This window comes from Narcine bancroftii, chromosome 10 (genome assembly GCF_036971445.1).
Source record: "Narcine bancroftii isolate sNarBan1 chromosome 10, sNarBan1.hap1, whole genome shotgun sequence".
Taxonomy (NCBI): Eukaryota; Metazoa; Chordata; class Chondrichthyes; order Torpediniformes; family Narcinidae; genus Narcine; species Narcine bancroftii.
In genome coordinates, this window is record NC_091478.1 from 12,616,492 (window position 1) to 12,635,689 (window position 19,198).

General features: G+C 38.6%; 1 protein-coding gene across 2 annotated transcripts in view; it reads left to right on the forward strand.

Moving 5' to 3' along the window:
* LOC138744173 (regulator of G-protein signaling 10-like) overlaps window positions 1-18,413 on the forward strand; it is a 44,433-nt gene extending 26,020 nt beyond the window's left edge. For both annotated transcript variants that reach the window (XM_069899881.1, XM_069899879.1), the window contains exons 2-5: window positions 3,305-3,423; window positions 5,981-6,067; window positions 9,318-9,461; window positions 14,848-18,413. In XM_069899881.1, coding sequence (XP_069755982.1) covers window positions 3,305-3,423; window positions 5,981-6,067; window positions 9,318-9,461; window positions 14,848-14,997 — 500 coding nt within the window. In that variant the 3' untranslated portion in view covers window positions 14,998-18,413. The remainder of the gene's footprint in view (window positions 1-3,304; window positions 3,424-5,980; window positions 6,068-9,317; window positions 9,462-14,847) is intronic.
* Window positions 18,414-19,198: the final 785 nt, after the last annotated feature.

The window sequence follows — 19,198 nt, forward strand, 5'->3', positions numbered from 1 at the left end:
TCCATTTTGGGGAGGGAAGAGCGGAGAGAGTGACAGATGATGGGAGGTTATAAGTGGAGACACCGAAGGGCTGCAGATTATGGAATGTGATAAGAAAGGGAGGTGATGTGTGGAAGCAGATAAAGTAGGGATTGTGGGCAGAAGGAAACAGTAGAGGGAGGGCAACTAATTGGAGGAGTATGTGGTGATCAAGCCACATGGGGGAGGGGAAAGAATCTGGGACAAGGAGTGGGCGTGAAATGTTGGTACAAAGGGTGTGTGCGAGATGACCTGATGGATCAGAGGAGAGGGAAAGGAACCTGTGAGTCACCTGAAATCGGAGAATTGATGAACTCTGTGATTGATGAACCATTCTTTTTCTCCCACTGATGCTGCTCTGCCATCTTCCTCCAGTGGATTAGGTTTGGCTTCAGACCCCTGCATTTGCAGTCTCCTGTGTGTCTCCAATCCTTAAAGGATGTTTATGGACTAGGGAAGGAGATGGAAATGGGTGAGACAGCGAAACCAAAGGTCTAGTTCTCAGTGACAATGTTGATCAGCTTATTGGAGGAGGCAAGGAAGATAGGTTCCAGAAGGTGATTTTGAGTTTGGAAGAGAAAGCAGTACGAAGAATCCCCTTCACTGTTCTGAAGCCCAAACTGAGTCCTCACGTGCCTTTTCATCAAGGAACATGAGATGTGTTCTGACCAACATATTCTTCTGCCACTACGAATCAAGGAGTTAATTCGTTATTTATTTCATTTTCTGTTTGTGCACATCTTGGCTTCCTCATTTGTTAATATTTGAAATGTATTTCACTGCCTGTGAAAATTCTACAGCATCCTGAGGATGTGACGTAACTTTAATTCTCATTGCTTAAAATAGCCCTGGAATTGGTAAATAATGCCACCCCTAAAGTGAATGTGAGATTGATCAAATTTGGCTCTTTCAGTTCTAGATCTTTCATTAGTGGGAAAATATTCTGGTCTGCATTTCCTTGCACTTAGCAACTATATGAGCTCACACGCATCCTAGAATTTCGCCTACCAGATTTGCCAACTTGCTCACTCGTTAGACTGCCACAAGATGGTGGGGAGCAGTGGGGTTAGGTTGTGAGATGGCTGAGATTGAGAGAGTCCTGGATGTACTTTGGAATCTGAGCTCCTCCTGAACGACTATGTATTATGAGCAATAAATTGACCAGGGGTGAAACTCTCTGCCAGTTTTAAAAAGTGATGGAGAGACCCACATTAACCACTGGTCGGGAGGGCATGGGGGAAGAGGGAGATGGCAGAAAAAAAAGCCTGATGGTGGATTATGATTGATTTCTGCCCCTTAAGAACTCTCTCAAACTCTTCATTTTTTTTCTTGTGTCTGGCTGTATTTGGAGGCTCTTGGAACTTTCACTGTCAAGAGGGCCATTGCATCTGTCCAAAGACATGACCGAGGCCTAGCTCTTCATCATGTAAATATTTCCTGCAGACTGGAGGGAGGGAAGGCTGCTACAAAGCATTCTTACTCCCTAAGAAGATCTTCACTCCAAAACCTTTGCATCTGTTGTTAACTATGAGAAAGTAGATATTAGAATATAATAAAATGTAAGTTTAAAATGGTAACTGGAAGGGAAAAGAGGATGGGCTGCATTTTTAGGCTACATTCCTTTCTCTGTTATCAGCTTGGGAGCTGATAAAAAGCTTCTTATTTGGTTGAGTGGTGTGTGACTAAGAGAATTTTAAGGCCTATTATGTCCCAAATCAATGGGGAAGAAGTGGCCAATAGTGATTTCAATGGAAATATGGGAAAGAAAACAAAATGAGAAAATGTTGGAAACACTCATCAGGTGAAGCAGCATCTAAGGGGAGTGATTGTTTCAGATCAACTGACAGGAAGGGGACTCTTTGTTAACACAATCTCTATATTTCACCAGATAAATTTTCCCTCAAACATAGCCAATATCATTGAGAGAAAACTTCCATTAGTTGATTTATAAGTAATCCTTCAAAGTTACAAACTATTTTGGTTAAGTTGAAAATAGGATGATTAAAAGTGCTTAAAAAAATATCGAAGGGTAGGAAGGGCAGTACAATTTAAGGGCGATTGACCTTTAATTTCAAAAGTGGGATATCTGGTAGAGTGAACGGCTCTACATTGCAATGTATAACTATATAGTTATATGAGTTGTTCCTTGAATTAAGATTATAACTGCAATTATGAGCGAGCGCTCTCTCTCTCATATGCCATTAGTATGTACAAGAATCGTTATTTTCAGCGTGCTGGATTGACGTCTGCTCCACACTGCACGTCATTCAAGCCTACACGTAAATTTCATTGGCGGGGTCAATGAGGGACAAAGGAATGTTGTTATTACAGCTGAAAGTACTGTACCTAACAGGAAAACAGTGGCCTGATTCAGCGTGAACCATTGAATGTGCAAGGATAGGAAGGTTGAAATAACACTGATGAGATCAGTAACTGTTGGTTATAGGTGGTAACACCATGTACAGTCCTGTCGTAGCTTTTAGCAGGAGTTCCTGAATAATAAATGTGAGCATAAAAGCAGACTGAAGCTTTCCAAGCATAAGGTCACTAAGGCTAATGATGGTCTCTTCCATTGATCTGTAAACTCTGTACAGCCGAGTGACTGAAATGAAGCCTTTCTGGATTGTAAGTCAGTACCATGTGCCATGAATTTGGCTGGGAGAGTCCTGTCAGGAGTTCCTGACAACAGCAATTATCAAATACTGATTGGCATTTCATATCTTTTCTCTCATTTAAATTCTTATCCTTTCAGTCAGATATTGGTCCTAGTTTCCAGAATGGGGACTCTCATACTTGGAAGTTGGTCTCACCTTCTGTCAAGCTCCTTGCCGAAGCAGTTCCAGTGCTACCCCTCCATCACCTCCTGGACTCACGAGACTTTCTTCTTGGTATTTACCTTAGTGATGAGAATACCAGGTCTCTTCCGTGACTGCCATAATGTGTATTGCCGCTGTATAGTTGCCACGGGGTTTGTGTTTTTAAGGGCTGATGTACTTCTCAGATTGGTGCATAGTTAAAAAGTTTTATAAGCTGCATTCAATTAGGCCTAGACCCATAGGGAGCTCTCAAGTATAACCTACTGCTTTTGGATGGTTTAAACTTACAACCATGCGTCAATACAGTTAATGAATTTTTGTCCAGCGCCACAATTTTTTGAAGGGGATTTGATTGTGGTTTTGCTGTTAATATGCAACACGGGTTTAGCATATCAGAAAAAAGGGTGAAATCAAATTTCTTGGTATTTTTGCCACAGTAATATTAACCTTTGTTTCTTTTTGTTTTACAGAAATACATGATAATGACGTGCATGCCGGTTGTAGCCAGCCAAGTACATCAGGAATCTCAAAATGGGCCATTTCACTAGAACATCTCCTGGAAGATCCAGAAGGAGTAAAACTTTTTAGGGTTTGTCCATTTTAAATGTGTTAAATTTATATATACAATTTAAAAAAAACATATCTTTAGTGAAAACTTGACATCCATTTCAAATAATGGAGTGTTTTGATAGAATAAATGTTTCTTTTCTGATGTTCTTATCCTTTATTCTCCTGTTTTTCAGAGACTTTTCTCTCATCTTCCTTTCTTCCTTTTCAGTTCATGGTTTGCTGGGATTTCTGAAACACAGAATATCAGAAATGGATGTTTATGCTTGATGTGGCCATGGACAGCTTTTCTGTTTTCTCCTGTGGTTAAAAAAAAATGAATGGTATATTTTGGTGACCCATCATTGTTTCTTCAAATTGTACAAAGCAACAGTGTTAACATGGATGACACCCCACTTCTGGCATTATGCTCGAAGTCTCATGCCAAATTTTAAATTGATGTATCTAAAATGAAGAAAAAAAAGTATCAAACAGTTTTTTAAAATGTATTTGTTAATTAAGCCAGTATTTATTAACAATCCTCTCTTTCCCTGAGAAATTTGCGGCTACTTTTAAGAGTAATGAAGAGTTGTCATGGATTAGAGTTGTATAGGGACTGGACTAAGTAAGAAAAACAAATCTCCTGATACAATTGTACAGTTGTATTTTTGTGACAATCTGGCAGCTTCATGGTCACTTTTTGAGATTAATTTTAGTCACTTGATTTCTTTTTTAAAAGTTGAATTTAAATTCAAACTGTGCTGTGATTTTATTTTGCATTCCAATTAATTATGTTTAGCTATTTAGATTATTAATTTATAACATTATTCTAATATACTACCATTGATATAACTGAGGATTTATGTTCAGGAAAATGTCATCAGGTACCAAGGACAATGAAGAATTTGAAATTGACCCTTTTTTGATATTGGGCAAAAAACGTACAAGTTGCTTTAGTGAGCTAAGCTTTAGCTCCAATTGTTGTGTCTCAGTCAGTGAAGTGCCATTTTCACCTCTGAATTAGAAGATTGTGGCTCCATTCTGGATTCTTCGTCATTTTTGAGTGAGGTCTTCTCTACCCTTTCAGAAGGACTTCAAAGGTTTTCTATTTCAAAAATACGAGAGATATCCTGAAGTAAACAGATTAACTGACCATATTGCTGTTTGTGAGCATTTGCTGGGTGCAAAGTCATCGTTGCATTTTCTACATCGCAACAGTAATGACACATCCAGGGTACTTGATTTGATTCAATGATCTGAGATGTGAGAGATATTTTGCCTTGTTGTTTGCATTGGGCTTTGTGAATTGTTTGTCCAGTTAATATCTACAGGTGCATTTTTAAATTTAACACTGGTTCCCAAAACATTTAATTTCCTTTCTATTTTTTAAGATATGCTATAAATAATCATTTTGTGGCTGTTCTTTATAATAGTGTGTGTTTCCTGAGGGCAGGAATTTTGAAAGATGCTGATGGAAACTTTTTGTTTTTCAGATTCTAAAATATCCATCTCATAAAATTATGGATCAAGATTGAACTCAGTTAATTAGGGCCTTGCAATATAGATGGATAAACCTTTGAATTGTAGGTTGATCAGATGAGTGGGAATTTTGATTTAATAGATTTTAATTCTATAATGAGTTTTTTTCATTTGGGCTGAGAAGCCACTATGTGACTATGCAGCCATTAATTTGGCATGCTTGAAACACTACAAAGTTTGTGGTCAATGAAGGGGCATGACTGAACTTTTCTTAAGTCAACCACTCCCTACCCTCACTTCTTTTTATATCCTGTTGATGAGACAGCTAGTGCACAAAAATAAACTCGGTATCTCATCGAAAAGAAAATGCTGAGCCCTAGCCAAGCAAGTACACTGTTGAATCAGAAAATACACAGAATAAATTTGATGAAGGGTTCAAGCCTAAAACATTGCATACCCTTTACCTCCTAAAGATGCTGCGTGTTCTTCAGTTCTTTTGTGTATTGTGGAACAAGTCCATGGCACTATGACAATACCAAAAGCAGCTTCTCTATTTTACTTCTACATTGGTGTAACTGCATCACTTTCTGTCGTTACTTGGTTATTGACTAGAGATCAGTTGTTACGGAATGGGTTAATAAAATTATGTCTTAGAGGGAGGTTTAGTTGTGAGATCACATTTCACCAACAAACATCTCAAGTGCCATGCAGGAGTAGACTTCATCTATCCAATTGGCTTTGCTGAGACAATGGGAAGAGTACTTTGAAGAGTTTCACAAATAGGTGTTAATGCATCAGCATGTTTGTGGTGAGGAGTCCAAGCTCAAGAACTGAAAATCTTTTGCTATTAAGACTGGTGCCAGAAGTTTAAAGAGCTGATTGAAGGTTGCTGTTTTGTAAGGATCTTTCGAAACTAAAATTACAAACTTAGATTATGTTTGAAAATTATTATTTTTAGCATGAAAGTAAGGAATCAAACATTGCAAATATAACATTGAAATGAGCAAGTCTAAATAATAAGATGGACAGATTCAATAATAACCTCAATGTGTAGACTCTTAATCTTACTACTGAATTAGCTCCAGTCAACGTGAGAGTTATTTTTCTCCTTTTATTCATAGGATTTTCTAAGACGTGAATTTAGTGAAGAAAATGTTTTGTTCTGGTTAGCCTGTGAAGAATTCAAGAAAATTCAAGATGAAAATCTGGTAGGTGTTTTTTAAGATTACTTATGACAAAAGGAAAGAAAGCAAATGGGAACAGGACTATTGATGGGAAATACATCGATGGCCTGAACAATTTGTTTTTCTGGAATCAAACATCTTATTGAAAAAATTATTTTAAATTCGATGGGCACAGGAATTATAATTCAAAGTTTCAAGAAATCTCTTTTCCATCAACAGTTTCACTTGAATATGACTTGTAATGGAACTTGTTTTCATTTGATACCAGAAAACCTTTCCTTTGATCAACCAAATCTCCTTATTCTATTGTTCACCTAGTTCACCTATCCTAACATTTAAAATTCTATGACCAAGAGGCCCAGGCTATGAGTTCTGCTAAATTGAATGACACATTTCTCACATTTCTCACTGCATAAAATGGTGCTTTACCTTCATCCCCTATTCTTTGAGCAGCTCAGGTGAGATTAGATCCTCACTCTGAAGAATCTAAATTTTCACATGACAGGGGGCTTGTTAATTTTTACTGAAGAATTTTTGAACAAGTGACCACAGTTAGCGTACAATTAAATACAAAGGCAAATTATTGCATTCATTTTTAAATTCATGAATAGATCTTCTTCTTTGGCTTGGCTTTGTGGACGAAGATTTATGGAGGGGGTAAATGTCCTCGTCAGCTGCAGGCTCGATTGTGGCTGACAAGTCCGATGCGGGACAGGCAGACACGGTTGCAGGGGAAAATTGGTTGGTTGGGATTGGGTGTTGGGTTTTTCCTCCTTTGTCTTTTGTCAGTAGGGTGGGCTCTGCGGTCTTCTTCAAAGGAGGTTGCTGCCCGCCGAACTGCGAGGCGCCAAGATGCACGGTTTGAGGCGAGATCAGCCCACTGGTGGTGGTCAATGTGGCAGGCACCAAGAGATTTCTTTAGGCAGTCCTTGTACCTCTTCTTTGGTGCACCTCTGTCACGGTGGCCAGTGGCGAGCTCATGAATAGAGCATGTTAACAAAATGATTAAAAAGCAAAGGCCCGTGTTTGCTGTTGACATTTGTAAATCCTCATTTTGTGGATCTCATGGCAAGAACGTTAAATCGCATCCTTCGCTTAGCTGGCTGTCAAATCTGTAACTTTCAAGACTGATGAAAATAAATGAAGATATTTAAAATTATTAAATTCATAAATTAATGGAATTCTATGAGTAGAAAATAGATTGGAACTTAAATGAACTGGTTAATGCTTTAATTAAATAACCCCATTTTTGAGTTGTCTTGAATTTAACGAACTGCATTGATGCTGAATTTAATAAAAACTGCTCTATATCAGCTGTAAGTTGATCTTCCCATTGGGCAAGATCAGCTTCAGTGTGTGTGAGATGAGAAATGGGTTGATTACAGAGATAAGATTACTTTTAAATTACAGTGGATATCATTTAAAGTTTCCTGCCAATGGACAGATAACATAGGTAATTTAATACAATATTTTTTGATTCAATCACTGGCACCACAGGGTTGCTTGAATGAGCTCGTGAAATTTACACTGTCCTTGTTTAAAGTATCGTTACTAACTAGTGTAGAAGTGGAATAACAATGGCTCTTAATTTTTATAAGCCATTATTTGAGAATGTTAGTGTTGGCTTTGACAAAAGTGACACATGCCATTTTTTCCCTCGGACAACTCACACTTAACATGGCACCAAAACGACGATTAGAGAGAAATGGTCAAAGGGTCTGGTGGAAAATTCCAGGTTTCAATGATTTCAAATAAATACAAATTAAGATTTGTTCGTCTTACCACTTGTTTCTAGACTTGCTTCTCATTCTGACGAGAATTAAGTCTCTTCAGAACTGCCACAGAAAGCATTGCCATGAAGGAGAGGCCACACGTGTACTTCAGTGTGTCAGACCATTGCATCCCTTTGTGTTGTGATAGAGCCGCAGAGCAGCACAGATGCAGACCTATCACATCCATCCTGTGACCTTTTGCTCATTTATGCTTATCACATCTTCTCTAATAATTTGTCTATTCAAGTTCATGCCTATAAATGCCTCTTAAACATTGTGAATGTATCTGATTCCACTATGTACTGCCAATATCAACCAATCTCTGTATTAAAAAAAATTTTCTTCACCTTCAAAGCTACTCTTGTTTTGGATATCCTTCCATGGGAAAAAGATTCTGACGACCCAACCTATCTCAATGCCTGTCACGATGTTATATAGCTCTATCAAATTACTCCTCAGCTTCCTAACCCAGTCTCTCACCACAGCCAAAGTCCTCCAGCCAAGTAACCTGATGGTGTCTCTCCTCTTCAGTGACTCCATTGCAATAGCAACCTTTCATTAATGTGGTGACTAGAACTGTACGCAATATTCCAAGTGTGACTGAACCAATATTTTGTCAAGTTGCTTGCCACACAGCATCCCAACTTGTAGAATCATAGTTCTATGAGACTGAAACAGGCCCTTCAGACCAACTTGCCAATGCCGATTAAGCTAGTTCCATTTGCCTGCGTTCAGCCCATATCCCCATAAATCTTTTCTATCCATGAACACCTTTTGAATGTTACACCTCTATCACTTCCTCTTGCAGCTTGTAGCATATACCCTCCATCCTTTGTGTAAAGGTTCCTTTTAACTCTTTCCCCTCTCACCCTGACTTATGAAGGCAAGCATGCCATCTTCACCATCTTTTCTATCACTGTTGATGCTTTTGGGGAACTATGAACTTGATCTCCTTGGTCCAAGTGAAGGTTGTAACTTTCTCCTAAAAACTCCAACTTCTGCTGACGGTGGAGGATGTTTGAGATCATTAACTCTGTGGCTGATTCTGGGCAAACATCCACATGCTAATGTGAATTATGCCATTACTAATCAACTCAGCAGTAATTACCAAGAGGTGATGCATGAAAGAAATGTTTCACACATAATTTGCTCATTAAAAATATAACCAAATTGGCACAATTCTGGATACTCATGTTTTTACATGAACTTGTCATCATATTCAACAGTTCATGGAGAAATTCTAAAATGTTTGTTGGGCACCATTGGATCAAGAGTTAGGAAACCTCACAAAGCTGTTATCAGGCACTGAATTATTGCATTAAATTACTGATGTAGATTTACAAAACGAAAAAAACATAAATGTACATGTGCTCCTGCAATTATCAGACATTATAGCAAAAAAATTCAATTTAATTGTAATTTATTTCAACAAGCCTAATGTATTTATAATTCAAGCATAATATTTGAGAATTAATTACTCAAATGCTCTTTATTGATTACAGCTTCGTGGCAAGGCCCAGCAGATATATAAAACTTTTCTGTGCAATAAGGCTGCAACACAGGTTAACGTGGAAGGACAGTCTCGTCTCACTGAGAGTATGCTTGCACAACCACATCCCTTCATGTTTCAGAAACTGCAAGAGCAGGTAACATGTAATATTTATTTTTATTACCGGTAGATCTTATCAAGTATTTATTGCATAAAATATATAATTTTAGAAACAATGTACAGATTTTCTTTTAGTAAGGCTTTATAAGTAAAGATGAATGCTAGCTTGGATATCTACTGTTGTAAGTAATTTACAGATCAGTATTATTCCCGTTCAGAGGTTTATTTTTCATTTGAAAAGGATCACTCAAGCAGCAAATACTTCAATAACTATTAGAATCAGATTTATGAGTTTAATTTCTGAATGAATCTTAGTTGTTAATTTATGCAGCACAAAACCTTTCCAGCATGTGTATAATTCTTAGTTTCAGATCTTCCACTGTTTTATTTTTTTAAATTTCCCTAGTATTCTGAATACACCTTGTTTCCTCCTGTTTGGGCTATGCTTAGAAAGGGTAGAAATCTTTAGTTACAAGGGTGAAATTACATGTACGGAAAGAGAAAATGAAATGGAATAAACATTTCAGGTTAAAGGTTATTAACCTGATTACTCTTTCCTTGTTTTTTTTCTCTGCATAGATACTTTTTAAAAAATTTAAATTTAGACATACAGCATGGTAGCATGCCTCTTTGGCCCATGAGCCTGTGTTACCCAATTAGCCTACAACCCCGGTATATTTTCAATGCTAGGAGGAAACCAGAGCCCCCAGACATGGGGAGAGCATACCAACTTCTTCAGACAGGGTGGGATTTGAAACCTGATCGCTGGTGTTGTAACAGCATTATGCTAACTGCTTCGCTAACCGTGCTGTCACTATTGACCAACCAGCATTTTTTGTTTATTTTGATTTCTAACATCTGTAGATATTTTTACATTTTAAAATAAGCTAATCATATTGAGAACAGCAGCAAAATGATTTACAGAGGTCCAACTATTTCTAAATTGGTCTTCAACCCTAATCCCAAAGTTAAACATTAAAAATGAGCCAGAAACCAATGTGCCAAGATCAGAATAAAGAATAAGATTCACAATATTGAATGGTGGGGCAAGCTTAAGGGACTCCTATTTTACTGTCTTCTCGAGAAGAGAATTGGATTCCTTGGAGTAATACATCACCGTGCAAATGCAAATTAGAGGTTGAAGTGTCCATTCTTCACAGAATTTTTCCTGAATGGTCCAATACCATCATAATATCTATAGCCGCTTTCAGGTGGCTAGAATACCCCAATGCAAAGCTGCCTAAAATACCCATATGAGGCTGTTGGGAGGCCACCTGAAAGCGGAGAACCCTGTCCTGAGGAGTACGTACCCAACTCTCCTCAGGTAGGTGTATTCTCCGCTTCCGAGCGCTCCCCCTAGGCACCTGAAAGTGGACAGGACTACAGCCGCAGTCGACAGGAGCCGGTGTTCGCTCCGAGGCGCCTTTCCCCGCTGTGGACCTTTCAGGTGCCTGAACGTCGCTTCGCGCATACCCACGGGCGGCTCCGGAGCCCCATCCTCCCAGCTACTCCACCTGAAAGCGGCTATTCTCTTCTCTGTAAGAAGGCTGTAATTTCACACTCCATGAGAGGCATGAATATGTATTAAGTTTGTACCCTAGCACTGATGCTTTTTTGATGAAATATTAAACTGAGACTGTGGCTCTCTCAGATGGATGTAAAAGTTCCTGTGGTACTTTTTAAACAGTAACAGTTGTATGGCCAATATTTATTCTTCTTATAGTGTTATTTAAGGACAGACTATTTGGCCCTTTTTACTTTATTAATTTCCAGACACGTTAAGTTGTTATTGCTGCAAAGTAATTTGTGACATGCTGAAATCTTCTCCGAAAACTTTTGGAGTCAATTTTTACTTTTATATAACGTACATCAAAAATTGCTTAACCTAAACATGGCAAATATAACTAGAGACCAGGCATATTTAAAGACCTAAATTGCATTTATTGTTACTTTCTCAACACCCAAATTACATTTTTTTGTTAGCTCTACTTCTGCTGTAATTCCTACTCATCTGCCTTGGCCTCTTCTGCCCCCCAGACGCAACAAAGACAGGATTCCCCTTTCACTCACCAGCCTCTGCATCCAACACATTATGAATATACCCTCTAATTTCTGACACTAACAACATGATCCCACCACCTGACACATCTTTCGCTCTCCTCCCCTCTCCGCCTTCTGCAGGAACCACTCCCTCCATGACTCACTTGTCCACTCATCCCTTCCCATTAATCACCTTCCCCTGCGGTCGCAAGAAGCCTTCCAAGTGAAGCAACATTTCACGTGAATGGGGGAGGCCCATCTACTGCATCCAGTGCTCCCATTGGAGAGAATAGACGCAGACTGGGAGATTGTTTTGCTGAGCACCTTCGCTCTGTCTGTATCACTGACAGGGATCTCCCAGTGGCCAAACATTTAAATTCTATCTTCCATTCCTGCTCTGTCCTTGACCTCATGTACTGTCAAAACCAGGGCCACCCGTAAATTGGAGGAACAACACCTAATATTCCGTCTGGGCACTCTCCAACCAGATGGCATTAATGTCGACTTCTCCAGTTTCTGCTAGCCTAATCCCTAGTCTCTCTCTTCTGCATCCTTTTGTCTTCTTTCCTCCAGATCTGTACCCTCTCCTTTCACGGAGCCATCCCTCCCTTATCCACTTTTTACCACCTGCCTGTGGGATTATGCTCCTACCCCCCCACCCGACTATTTTATGCAGGCGGTTGCCTACATCTTGCTCATACCTTGATGGGGCAGGTTATCGGAAGGCTTGGCTGGACAGGCAACCATGGCCTACAAGGGAGTCTGTGGCTGGGGCATCAGGAGCTTGGATGGCTGGGCAGACGGGGCCCAGAAGAGACTCTGTGACCATGGCATTCGAGAGCTCAGATGGGTGGGCGGTTGGGGTTTTGGGAGCTTGGATGAATGGGCAGTCGAGGTGAAGGTTCGCAGTCGGGCCACCAGGAGCTCAGATGGGCGGGCAGTTGGGGCGTCAACTTTTATATGGGTAACATGGAAAACTCGTGATTTTTGGGCCAAAAGTGAAGGGGGGGAGGGGAGGTTGACTATTACATGAGTATATATGGTAACACTTTGCTTTCAGAAGGCAGCAGATGGCTTTCAAAATGCCCATTTCACTACTGAGCATTTTCCTGTGGAACGCTAAAGTCAGTGGGGTGAAGGCAAAGAGGTAAATAGCATGGTCAGAAGTGGAGTAAGAAACGAATAGGCCAACATAATTATGTGAAAGAAAATGACTATTTTATCACGGAGGCGGTGAGACAAAGCAGATACTTTGTGAATTGTCGCCAATATTCAACCAAGGATTGAACAGACTATGTAAAAGAAAAAAAAGAGGATATTATAGATTACTTTCAATGCTATATTCATTTCCTGGGAGTTTGTATTATCAGCTGACTGGTTTTAACTCCCATGTTTTTGTGAGTTTGAATAGAGCCCCAGAAATAGAGCGAAGGCCAACCTGTGACCATATCCAAGAAGTGGCAATGGTCCCACATTGAAATTCTCTGACGTTAGGGAAAATAGAAAGAGGAAAAAAAAACCTGAAAATGCTGGAAAAAGAAGCAAACACCTCTGTGAATAGTGAAAGAGTTATTGTTTCAGGTCCAGGACCATTTATCAAGGCCCGATTAGGGATTCTTCACCAAAAACATTGCCCTGCTTCTTTTGTCACAGATGCGGCGTCACCTGCTGAGCCGTTCCCAGCATTTTTATCTTTTTATTGAGGTCACGAACCAGCTTCACCATGGAGCTTGCAGTACTGGTGTACAGACATGTCATTATCAGCCCACGACTGGGGTTATTTTGACATTCTTACCTTTCGGTGACACAAAATTGATGCATATTTTTGACTGGAAATTTTATCAAGTAATCAAAATTAACCTTTTTTGCCAAACACAAATTAAAAAATTACAAATACATCCATGAAACAAATCAAAATAAAAACCAGAATATTCACGCCCTGAACACATTGAAGTGGTGAGACTGTGCATTAACTTTGAGTTCTTTCTTGCTTAACACCCTTTTATGTTGGCAATTCTGCAACAAAAGAAAATCTCAGTGAATTTGATGCTTTGCTCTTTTTAACCATGATTATTTAAGAACTAGGGATCCAAAGTTGAGAAAAAAGAACAGAAATCTATAATAATTCTGTTGTGCTATGGTATTAACAAAGAAATTAGTGTTAATTTTCCCTGGTCTGGGACTGCGTTTTCTGCCTGTCTCATTTTGGTTGATTTTTTAAAAATCTATTCATGTTGATTTTGATCATTACTACTTCATGTTTTGATCTTATCCTTTAAATGGTTTGGTTTTTTAAAAAAAAAGAAAACTATTATTTGGAAGTGCCATACAGCATCATACATACCCTTAGGCCCAACTTGTCCACACCGACCAAATTGACATCTGTTACATTTGCCTGAATTTGGTCACTTCCTTCTAAGCGTTTCATATTATATTATCTGTCTAAATACCTTCTGAACATTGTTAATGTACCCGCTGCAAGTGCAAACCAAATACGTAGAATAACTGTTTTCTATTTGGTCAGAGGAATTATTTTAAGAAAAGTATTATCTATGGATAGAGAAATTGTAATTTAATTCAACTTCATTGCACATTAAAACTTAGATTATGTGAAATTATTCATGTGTGTTATGCACCACAAAGTTCTATGCAACTTTGAGCTGCAGACATAAAGCTGGTACTGAAAATTATATAATCTAGTACATTGCTGCTACTGCAGGCGTCATCTTAAAGCTGTTTATTTATCTTCAGATTAATAACATGTATTAATCCCATTGACATGCATTAGTGCCATAATGTTTGGAACATCTCAGCCAAGGCATAAAGCCATGCACGGTGACCAGACAGGTTGATGCAACATGGGCTTAAAGCCCAAATATCCTAGGGTAGAACGGTTAGCGTAGTGGTTAGCGCAATACTGTTACAGCGCCAGCGATTGGGACTGTGGTTCAAATCCCGCGCGGTCTGTTTGTACATTCTCCCTGTGTCTGCGAAGGCTTTCTCGTTTCCTTCCGCCCTTCAAAGGGGCTGTTACCATGCTGTATGTCTAAAAAAAATTAAATAGCTCCTGAAATGAAGAATTATTGTTTGAAAACAAAATTTAGACTACATTTTTTAAAATCCATTCTGCATTTATCTTGTGTTGAGGATCTTAGAAGCACATGAGATGGTTAATTTAAACAGTCTGATTTGGAACAAACCAATATTGGCATTTCAATAATCAGAAGGATTTAGGAACAACTGATGATTTCCAATTTAAATCGAAATTTTAAACAATTTTTAGTTTATATGGCTTCATTTCAGTGAGACGTAACTGCGTAGGAAATAGATATGTCCTGCTTGATGATCACGTTATTTGATGCACTGTATGTTTTATCCTTTAGATATTTACTCTCATGAAGTACGACAGTTACAATCGTTTCCTGAAATCTGATTTATGCCAACAAGTCAAGCAGCAGGAAGAAAGAGCAAAGAACTCACAAGAGGTAGATGAATCTGTACCAAAAAGGGCATCCAGGATTTATAATCGATAGCGAAAATCAGGAAAAGCTTCACCCGAGTGTTTTCTTTGCTTTATTTGCTAATGGATCTTGATGATGCCCGTCTGGCTAAAAGTTGACTGTGTTGAAGAAAGGGGTGCATTTACTCGCTTTCTGAGGATGCTGAACATTTTTGGCCAGGGTGCATCAACACACAACTGCAGAACCGAAGCTGATAACAAGGACATTCACATTTCAGGATGAGAGGTTCACATCAACCTCTCCAATGTGGAAAGCCACCTATTTGGATTTTGATTTGCTGGGTACTAAGACTGTCTTATACCGCTATTCTCACCTGTTGCTGTGAATGCATTTAGGCTTGAGCTTTACAAATGAAGACAATCATTGCTTTTGTTTGCTTCACAATTTTGAATTGGGAATTACTTTAAAAAATCTCATTCAGAAATGCAAGTGTAACTTCACACTCTACTGTTGTCAATTTGCTCCTTTTACTGCCAGTAAAAGGAGCAAATTGTAAACAATAGAGTGTTTAGGTGAATGTTAAACTGGACAGGGTAGTAGACTGTGAGTCAAACACAGAATATAAACTATAAATGCATACACTACTGGTACCTTTTCTTTCTAATGATGTTCAGCACTTCTGATGGAAATATGCCATACCTTTATTACATTATCTGCTGTACGTATGCCTGTTATAAAAAGATGTGTGCTGTTGTCAGTTTCTATAAAGTAGCATAGTTAGGTTTATGACTGAGGTACTTATAAGACAGATATAAAGCAGACTATATTTTACATTGATCATTGCAAAATATTTTTGATTATCTCTGCCTGTCTAACCAAGTCAGTGTGTAGGGTTACAATGAAGCCAAAAAAAAATCATTGGAGAAATCTGATTAAATGTAATTAAAATAACAGATGAAGAAATATAATTTGGATTCTGGATCTTCATATTCACATAATTATTTTGCAAGTTTATCCCATTTTTAAAAGATAATTTGAATTAAAGAGAGAGTGAATGATTTGTTCCAGTAAACAGGTAGCCAGTGATCTCCATGAACAACAGGGTGTTTTGCTCACAGCGTGCTCTTACTTTGAACTTGTTTCATCTCTGATAAGTTTTATGAAATTAGTAGCTGCAAAGGCCAAGGATAATTTAGGTCATTACAAATTTTCAGTTGCTGTCTTCATTCATCTCCCACAGCACGATGTTTTACATTTGTACTTCTCAGAATTATGAACGCAGTGAACCCAATTCTTCAGATTTGCAGGAATGTGAATTGCTGTGTAAAAGCAAAAAGAGCTTTTAACAATTACAACATTTTAGATTTGGTTGAAACGACCTGTTGTCATCTACCTTGATGTTGTGCTTGAATGAAGTAGCCTTTGCAAATACAAGTAAAGAAACCAAAGGCTATAGGGTAAAGCACTTATGATATTTCCCTCCTAGTTGCTGATATGGATTCATAATTTGAAGTGTTTCTTCTCTGCAGTACAATGCAATGACGTGGAGCAGTTTTCCAAGTAAACTCCATTCATACATAAAAAAAATGGGAGGAAAAAAAATACTGAAGAGCCTAAATAATTTCAGCATCTGCCACATGGCAGCATTATCCATTAATATGATGGCCATTTTACAAACAACAGGTTACTCATGCTGAAGTGTGCATTGAAAATTTATTTGCATATATAATGTAGTGTTAGGGTGATCTTTCACCTGAGCCTTCCTTTATTTTCTGCTGCTTTTCTATCAGGTAATGTCTTTCGAAAGTGTTGATCTTTGAATAATTGCACATCAACTTGAACAACCACAGGTAGTATTATTATTTGCTTGTGTGGCTTTAGGATATTTTTGTAACAATCCTTCGATGTTTACATTTACATGGTCAAGTCAGCAGACTTGCATCTTTGTTGCCTCAATTTTTGCCACTGCTGGAATCTTAGTGGAGAATATCTCGTTTTGGCATTCAATGTTCATGAGCTGTGGTTGAAGAGCTGATATTAGTAAAAACAATGCTGGAGAAACTCAGCAGGTCAGTGTACTTTATAAAGCAAAGATAAAGATATATAACCAACATTTCAGGCTTGAGCCCTTCATCAAGGCATCAAGTTCATCCTTACAGATACACTGTGTGACCTGTTGAGTTCCTCCAGCATTACACTTTTACTTCATTAATGGTACCTGCAGATTTTTGTGTTTTACCACAGCTGGTATTACCTATTTGATGCTTTGCAGTGATTTCTATAACAAATCAAAAATGCTTTTCACGTAAGACACTGTTGAATGCATTGAAGAGATTTCAAATATAATCATCTAATGCTGAATGAAATATTTGGAGCAGGTTTGCATTATACCATTTCAGAAAGATATTTGGGCAATGATGCACTGCCTAATATATGTGTTACATATGGAATATATTCATATTATGATAAAGCTAATGTTATAATTTTCTTTGGCATTGTTAAAAGCTTGTGGAAATGTGTAGCTGGTGAGAATGAAAGCTTAGCCTTAGGACATGAGGGCTCATCTTCAGAATTGATGGGCATCCACTTGGAACAGAGATGTGGAGGAATTTCTTTTGCCAGAGGGTGGTAAATCTGTGGAATTTGCTGCCACAGGCAGTTGAGGAGGCCAAGTCATTGGGTGATTTAAGGGAGAGATTGATAGATTTTTGAGTCGCCAGGGCATCGAAGGTTATGTGGGGAAGGCTTGGTAGTGGAAAGCTGGGCTGAGTGGGGAAAATAGATCAGCTCACGATTGAATGACGGGACAGACTCAATGGGCTAAATAGTCCATTTCTGGCCTTGTGTCTTTTGGTCTTATTTATTCTCTGACGGTCAATTTTAAATGAAGGTCGATGTTGTTTTAGATTTCATTACTGACAAATCTCCTTTTGATGACCAGGTCAAGTAAGATTCAGATTTAAGCAATGAAAAGCTGAGATTATTTTGTGCATTCTTCTCCTCTCTTTCATGCCCTAACTGAAAGTTATGTGGCATCTATCAACATGACTTTCGAATGAACTACTGGGTGATACACAAGCTTACTTTAATTTTCTTTTTCTTTCTTCATTAACAAGTTCTTGTTTTGTACTTAATAGTCCTGGCTGTGATGAGGAACTCTGTGGATAATTGAAACTAGAAACCTACGAGCATTAAATGGCATAGTGTCCTGTTGTAATCTGACAATGGATCTATAAAAATCTTTCCAATTGCTTCAAACACAATATACTGCAATTAGTGTAGAGAATAATTAAGTAAAGATTTGTGTCAAGCCCTGCATGTTGCTTAACGTTTGCATAAGGTTTCCAAAAAACTGAATTCAGGAGGACTTTGAGAAATGTTTTTTGTTAAGTTGCACCTATGTTTTGATATTGTCGAACTAATTTTGTATCTGTATATAAGTCCATGTTACATTTGGGTATTAAATTTAATGTTGCCTTGCTGAAGAAGATTTTGTTGATACTGAGCTAATTACATCGGGGAAAACCCAAGTATATTCTAACTTGAAGTTAATAACAGTCTGACAATGCATGTGTATTTTATCATGTATTTGGTTTAAAGGAAATTAACTGTTCTGCACTGTGGTTGCAGAAGGGCTTAGGCCCGAGGGGAGTCATGTGATGGAGTAGTGGCCAGTAGGGGAATACCAGCCCTCTCCAGAAAAGAAGAAATAAAGTGAAGAAAATATAAAGTTCAAGAAACACAAAACATAACAAATAAAAGATAAAGTTGTAGAGAAAAGAAAGAAAATGGTACCAAAGAAGGCCTTACCTGCATGAAGAAACAGAGAAGAGAGCCCATTCTCCGAGGTTGGTGACGACCCCGCAGAGTCGCGACCCCCCCCCCCCCCCCCCCCGACCGCAAAAATGGCTCCCCGAGCCAAACAAAAGTGCGCTTACTAAGGAGAACACCGACAGGAGGGGTGCTCAGCCGAGGAGCGGGTAAACACAACGCGACCAGCTGAGGGATGCCCGACACCGGGGCTCTCAGCTGGAAGAAGAGGAAAGCGACAGGAAAGGGAGTGAAATGAAAGAAGAACAGGAGCAGGAAGACCAACAGCAAGAAGCAGCCCAGCAAAGTGAGACAAGCAACTCATCAGGAAATTCAGAAGAGACACAGATACAAGGAAGAGAAGAAGACACAAACGCAGGTGCAGACACAGAAGACCAAGATCTGCACAGAGAAATAGAAGGTAAAACAGATGGACAGAATATAGATAAAGTTTTTTTTTCAA